The following is a 6,147-nucleotide window of genomic DNA, read 5'->3' as shown; positions in this document are numbered from 1 at the left end:
TGCATTACCAGAGCTGTTGAAATTCCCAAACACAATTTAATAAACTACTAGCAGTATTAATAAATAGAAACTGTCAGCAATAAATTCTAATATAAAAATGTGATTTTCTACTCACAGCTTGCTTAAAGGTGCATGAGTAGTGATCTTCCTCTTCTGAGATATTTTATTGAACATATTTGAAACTTTAAGTAGTTTACCTTCAGAGTCGAAATCAATAAAGAAATCTGGAGCTAATTCTTTATTACCTACAAATTACAAGACAAAGAATTCAAGTATAAAAACTTCAATTTAAAACTACTTAATTTTTTTTTTCTTTGATTACTATAATCTGGTACTTAACTTAACAATTTGTATATGTTTGTTTTATATTTTGAACTTTCATTGTTATATATGCATTTTTTTTTCTTTGAATGTTTTGGAGATAATATGCCCCCTCCTCAGCAACTTACTTGTCCCAGTACAATCAGGTGACTCAAAAAATAATCCTGGGAAAAATTAAAAGCTCAGGAGGAGAACATAGCATCCACAGAAATGTTCAATATATAAATCAAACCCTATTTAGTTTTAATTGTAACCTAGAGGCAGCAAAAAAAAAAAAAAATATTTTAAAAATTATTTTAACTTCTCACAGTTCTCTATAATAAACATTGATTGTATTTCAACAAGAATATCAAAATTAGTAACCTGGAATGGTTGCATATTCATCAATCTGTTTATTGGTCAGCCCTTCCTCTAAGAGTACTTCTTCATCAATTACAAACTGTCCTGTCATACTTCGTGAGTCTCGACAAAGGATGGAATAAGCAGCATCAGCCATAATTTCGGGTTTGCGGGAACCTTCTTGAGCTGCATCTCCCATCAGCATTTCAATAGCAGCAGTCTGAATTGCTAAGAAATACAATCAAAGAAAATATTTAAAAATAGTTTCTTTTGTTTACACACCTCACAAACTAATTTCAGTTCAGTCATAAATATTTAAACAGTTATTCAAAATAACAAAATACTTGTTTTGGGCCAAAGAGCATTGACGGCAATCCCTTCACTTTTGAACTCTTCTGCCATTCCAAGAACACACATAGACATTCCATACTTGGCCATGGTATAAGCAACATGCACACTAAACCACATTGGATTCATGTTCAGAGGCGGACTGAGGTTTAGGATATGTGGATTTTTGCTTTTCAGAAGGTGAGGTATACATATTTTTGAACTAAAAAAATAAAATAAAAAATTAATAAATAAGTCTAAATCAATTTATCTAGCAGATTTTAGCCTATGATTTTGCTAATAATGTTAAGAATAATATATGTCTACTAGAAGCTCATAGTTATAAAATATAAACTTTATGAAAACTCATTTACATTGCAATATGTTACTCCACTAGCTAATAAGTTACTACTACTTATATCAACTTATTCCTTAATTTCTAGTATCAATGGTATAGACCAGAGACATTAGTAGAAGTCAGATCAAGAAAGTTATAGCTAGAAGGCGAGGTGGGATAGGAAAAAGGATAGAAGACTGAACGTGAATGAGCTTCAATCTCACTTTACTGACTGAAGAAGTAAATTAACCTTCAATGGCACATGAATTACTAAGCCAATAAAATAAATTAAGGGAGTGTTTTGAAGAAAATCAGGTAAACCTGGAAATCATTTCATCCATTCTACCTTAAATGAGAAGTATAAGTTGACTACTGAGATCTACTTCAAGCAACAAATTTTGCTACAAGGGGGCACTGTACCACTCTACACTCTTAGCTTTACCTTGTAGCAATATGAATGGTGAATCTTCAACTACGTCATTCAGATTTATACAAAGCACATAGTTATCATTACATCTCCATATCCACTAATTTAAACAGTTACTCTTTTTCAACTTTAAAATTAACTAGAATATAAAAATGAAATTAGTAAAAATACAACTGTTTCATTACAATATTCCAAGATTACTAAAAGTGGACAAAGTGGGTAGTATTGACAGTATTGAGATCTATCGTCTCCATATTACTTTGGGCACATACACACACTTTTAAAATTTCATGTAAAGTATAATGATACCCACTATCCGAATGTAATTATATTAGTAGCCAAGATACGCTACTAGCTATAAAAAAAAAATGCCTTAATGACACTAGTTCGGTGTTCACAATACTTGAGAACATTTCTATAGAATATGGTTTCAATTAAAACAATACTTACGTAAGAAATGTACCCCTAGTATTAATATTATGCATCAAATCGTATCGTTTCATATCAGTCTCTAATGTACCGGTTAATGAAATAGCACTTGCATTGTTAACAAGAATATCGATTCCTCCAAATGTTTTGACAGCATTATCGACAGCAATCTTAATCTGTTCTTCATTTCTAACATCAACAACACATGGTAATGCTTTGCCACCAGCAGCTTCAACTAAAATTTAAAAAAAAATAATAACTAACTAAAATACACAAATATTTTGAGAAACAACAAATACAAACAATGAATTCAAGAAAAAGTTTATATTTGTTAAAAATCGTGAAAAAAGGAAAGCACTTGAATACTAATATAATAATCATATAATTGATAATTACTAATGTCATAATCCTTTTGATTTCATACTCTAAATGAACTTTACGATCCTGAAAATTCAATTATAAACCCAAAGAAATTAATCTTCAATTACACAACAAATTTCAATGGAAAATAAGACATAATTACTATACTATCAATTTTATTAGTTAAACCAGCATCTAAATTAATTTAAAGATATATGATAAATTACTTACATATGATAAATTTTTGGCAGAAATATAAAAACATAAGCTGCAATGTCCTTTTATGCAACAACTTTGGCCAATTAAAAGATATAAGGAATTAAGATTTTCATCACATTTCCAGGCAAAGGAATTTTATGAGTACAATTTGTGCATTCATGACCGCTTTCCTATTTATGATCTTGGCATTAGAATATGCTTATGCGAAATAATTAAACTGAAGTACTTTTTATACACTACATATAATGGTCTATTTAACCAATACATGTAACTTGTGAATTAGTTACACCAATTTTGTTTGCATTTGAATCCCGTGTTATTAAATGTTTTATTATTATTAAAAAAATAAATAGAATATGGTCCGGGTGCGGTCAAATAATACTCAAATAGTAATAACAATTTTTAATTGAGCCAATGTTTTGCCCCACATTGCAGGGCTTCATCAGGGCTAAAAAAAGATACAAACACTTAACATAAGTAAAAAAGTAAATGGAAAATTACAAGGGTATACAATGAAAAATAAATAATTAAATAAGAAAAATAAACCATACATGAAAACAGAAATAGTAACAGATAAAACAAAGAAAATTCAAACTAAGAGATGAAAAAGGGAGATAGAAATAAAATCAAGAATAAAGGAAGAAAATCAATGAGACAGCATTTATACCCATTTTGACAGACATCAAAGTCAGAGTGAACCATTTGTATTGGGAGAAGTGGGGATGGGAGTTAGGTACTTTATTATGTCAGTTAAGAACTTTATGATGGCAGTTAAGTATTTTATTATTATTACGTTAAGAATGTATTTTTAGTTATTTAATGAAAATGAAGTTCTACTATCAATTTTGTAAATAATTCCTTTCATGGCAAAAACCCATCATCATTTCAATAAACTGGAATTTATATTTCCTAGGATTCCTTAAATTATAAATCAAGTACTCCATGGTCATAATTGATACACAAAGTAAAATATTTAGCATTCTTTCAGACTCTTATCTCAGGAGTTCAAAATATTTTGTACCGCAGATATGGTAGTAATATGCACAGGACGATTATTAAGGATTAAGCAAAAACTGAAATCTCAACCTGAAAAAAAACAAATATGATGAATATCTTACTTTCTTTTGCTGCAGAAAATATAGTTCCTGGTAATTTAGGATGAGGATCAGCCGTTTTAGCTGCAATGACAACATTTGCTCCATCTTTGGCTGCTTTTAAAGCAATTACTTTACCTATCCCCCGACTGCCTCCAGTAATAAAAAGGGTTTTCCCAGCAAGTTTCCTACAGAATCAGAAGGAAATCTAGTATATTCAATAAATGAAAAAATAAACAAAGTTAATTTGGTAAGTACATACCCTGTATTCATCATATTGCAATGAAATTCGAAGTGCAATTATTTAGATACAGAAAAAGATTAAATTATATATATTACAAGAATAGTGCAAGTTAAGATGACTATAAAGAAATCGAATGTTTCTGTTTATCTTGAACGAAAGTGTGATAAGATTAAATGTGAACAGCCTTGTACCCTCTCTGAGCCCAAGGTTGGGTTGCCAGGTCAGCCAAGTTTTTTCTCCTAAATCTACTAACTTACCAACGCCGCAAATACAAGACTTGTACAAATACTTGGTAAACAAAGGAAGCAACAAACGTCACTATTCACACACTTGTGTGTTCTTTTGACTTTTGTTGGAAATTACATTCGATATACATGATCAAAATTAACATAATAAAAAAGGCGAAATGAAAATCAACATATAAATCAGCCAAGTAGCTGGTTGATGTTAAAAATTCATATAAATGGTACAATTTAACTAATAAATTCAACCTTTGTTCTTGATATTTTATCGGAAACTTGTTAATTTAATTATCTAAACACACAATGTCTTTATAAATACATATTTGTGATATAATAAATCAAATATAAACTATTAAAGTTAATTAACAATATTTGATACAATGGATTTACACTGAATCAATAGAATTTTGAATTATAGCAGGTTTGGGAAAAATAAATCCATTATTTTTAGTTAAATTCATGACTTCTAACATTTTTAGGATTGTCCGATTTGGGTCAAATATACAACGTTTTGTTCTATAATTTGGTGCCATTTTAAAGGTAGCTTCATAATGGCTCTCTCATAGAAGTCTTCGTCCCTATTGCCGAAAAACTCTAGTGTAACCGACTTTCACAGTCTTCTCTTGATGCCAATTTATTATCACCAAGAAAGTTTTGCAATGGAAGAAAAATATGATAATCGTTTGGTGTCAGGTTCTCACTATATGGTGGATGCATCAAAACCTCCCCAAAGTTCCTGGAGTTTCTGGCGAGTCACTATAGATGTGTGAACACGACACCTCTTCTGTTGGCCAACTCTGGGCGTTTCTGATTTTCACCGCGCTTTGACCACGATCGTTTTCGCACAATGTTGTTGTATGTGATTTCCATTTTTCATCCCCAGTCACGATCCGTTTAAAAATGGATCGATTTCATTCTTTTGGCCAAGGCTTCGCAGATGGGAATTTGATCCATCATGTTTTGTTGGTGTTAATTGGTACCCAAACATCAAGCTTCTTTTTTGTGCAAATGGTTTAAAACTGTTTTATGGTCGATCTTAGCTCCTGGCCGATGTTACAGCTAACATGAAATTTCGATTATTTCTGTTATTTTATCGATATTTTCGACGATATGCCAGTGCAACGTGCGTCTTTAACATCAAAAATACCCGAACGGAATCAACGAAACCAAAATTGCGCGTAATTAGCTGTTACAGTATCGGAACCATAAACACCATTCACAATTTCAGCCGCCAGGCTTGCATTTTCGCCTTTATCAAAGAAAAACTGTAAAATGTATCGAATTTTATCTTTGTTGACTTTCATCTTTAACACCCTGCAACTACCAACTGAATGGACTAAACAAAAAACAGCAAATGAATTTTTTTAGAGTGAAATGTTACCTTGACAACAAGTATAAATTTGAAATTGTTTCATCGGAAATTACAACATATCGATCGCTACACCCATCTATCGAAAAAATAATGGATTTCTTTTTCCCCAACCTAATACAATCCTAAACTCAAGTTAATTATTATTATTTTTTTTTTTATTGGAATTTACAACTGTACATAATTATACATTTAGTAAATTTGATGTATGTTATTATGTATGGAGTGATACAGACGTTTAGAGAAACTACCCATTGGTAGCACTCTAAAGAAGTTTTTACATTAGTAGGTCTCGTGACCATCTTCTTTTCAGGCCCCTCAAAAGGATCGTCAGGAATGGAAGAGGAAGCAAGGTGCAGGTGAAGAGAGCAAGCAAACTAGTGGGTTTGGATGGTTAGTGAGTTTATAATGGAAGGAATGATATCTGGTTCAGGCTAGA

At 31.1% G+C, this 6,147-nt stretch overlaps 1 protein-coding gene across 1 annotated transcript in view; it reads right to left on the bottom strand.

The window, feature by feature from the left end:
- Positions 1–4,303, bottom strand: part of LOC106689930 (hydroxysteroid dehydrogenase-like protein 2) — a 5,285-nt gene extending 982 nt beyond the window's left edge. The window contains exons 1-6 of the mRNA XM_014435156.3: positions 4,116–4,303; positions 3,878–4,041; positions 2,202–2,415; positions 1,005–1,210; positions 685–888; positions 116–245 (exon numbers count right to left, since the gene is read on the bottom strand). Of these exons, the coding sequence (XP_014290642.1) occupies positions 116–245; positions 685–888; positions 1,005–1,210; positions 2,202–2,415; positions 3,878–4,041; positions 4,116–4,129 (932 nt within the window). The 5' untranslated portion in view covers positions 4,130–4,303. The remainder of the gene's footprint in view (positions 1–115; positions 246–684; positions 889–1,004; positions 1,211–2,201; positions 2,416–3,877; positions 4,042–4,115) is intronic.
- Positions 4,304–6,147: the final 1,844 nt, after the last annotated feature.

Source organism: Halyomorpha halys, unplaced genomic scaffold (genome assembly GCF_000696795.3).
Source record: "Halyomorpha halys isolate HHAL.00 unplaced genomic scaffold, Hhal_1.1 Scaffold1526.1, whole genome shotgun sequence".
NCBI lineage: Eukaryota > Metazoa > Arthropoda > Insecta > Hemiptera > Pentatomidae > Halyomorpha > Halyomorpha halys.
The sequence above is the reverse complement of the archived record's forward strand: the minus strand, read 5'-3'. Positions and strand labels throughout refer to the sequence as shown.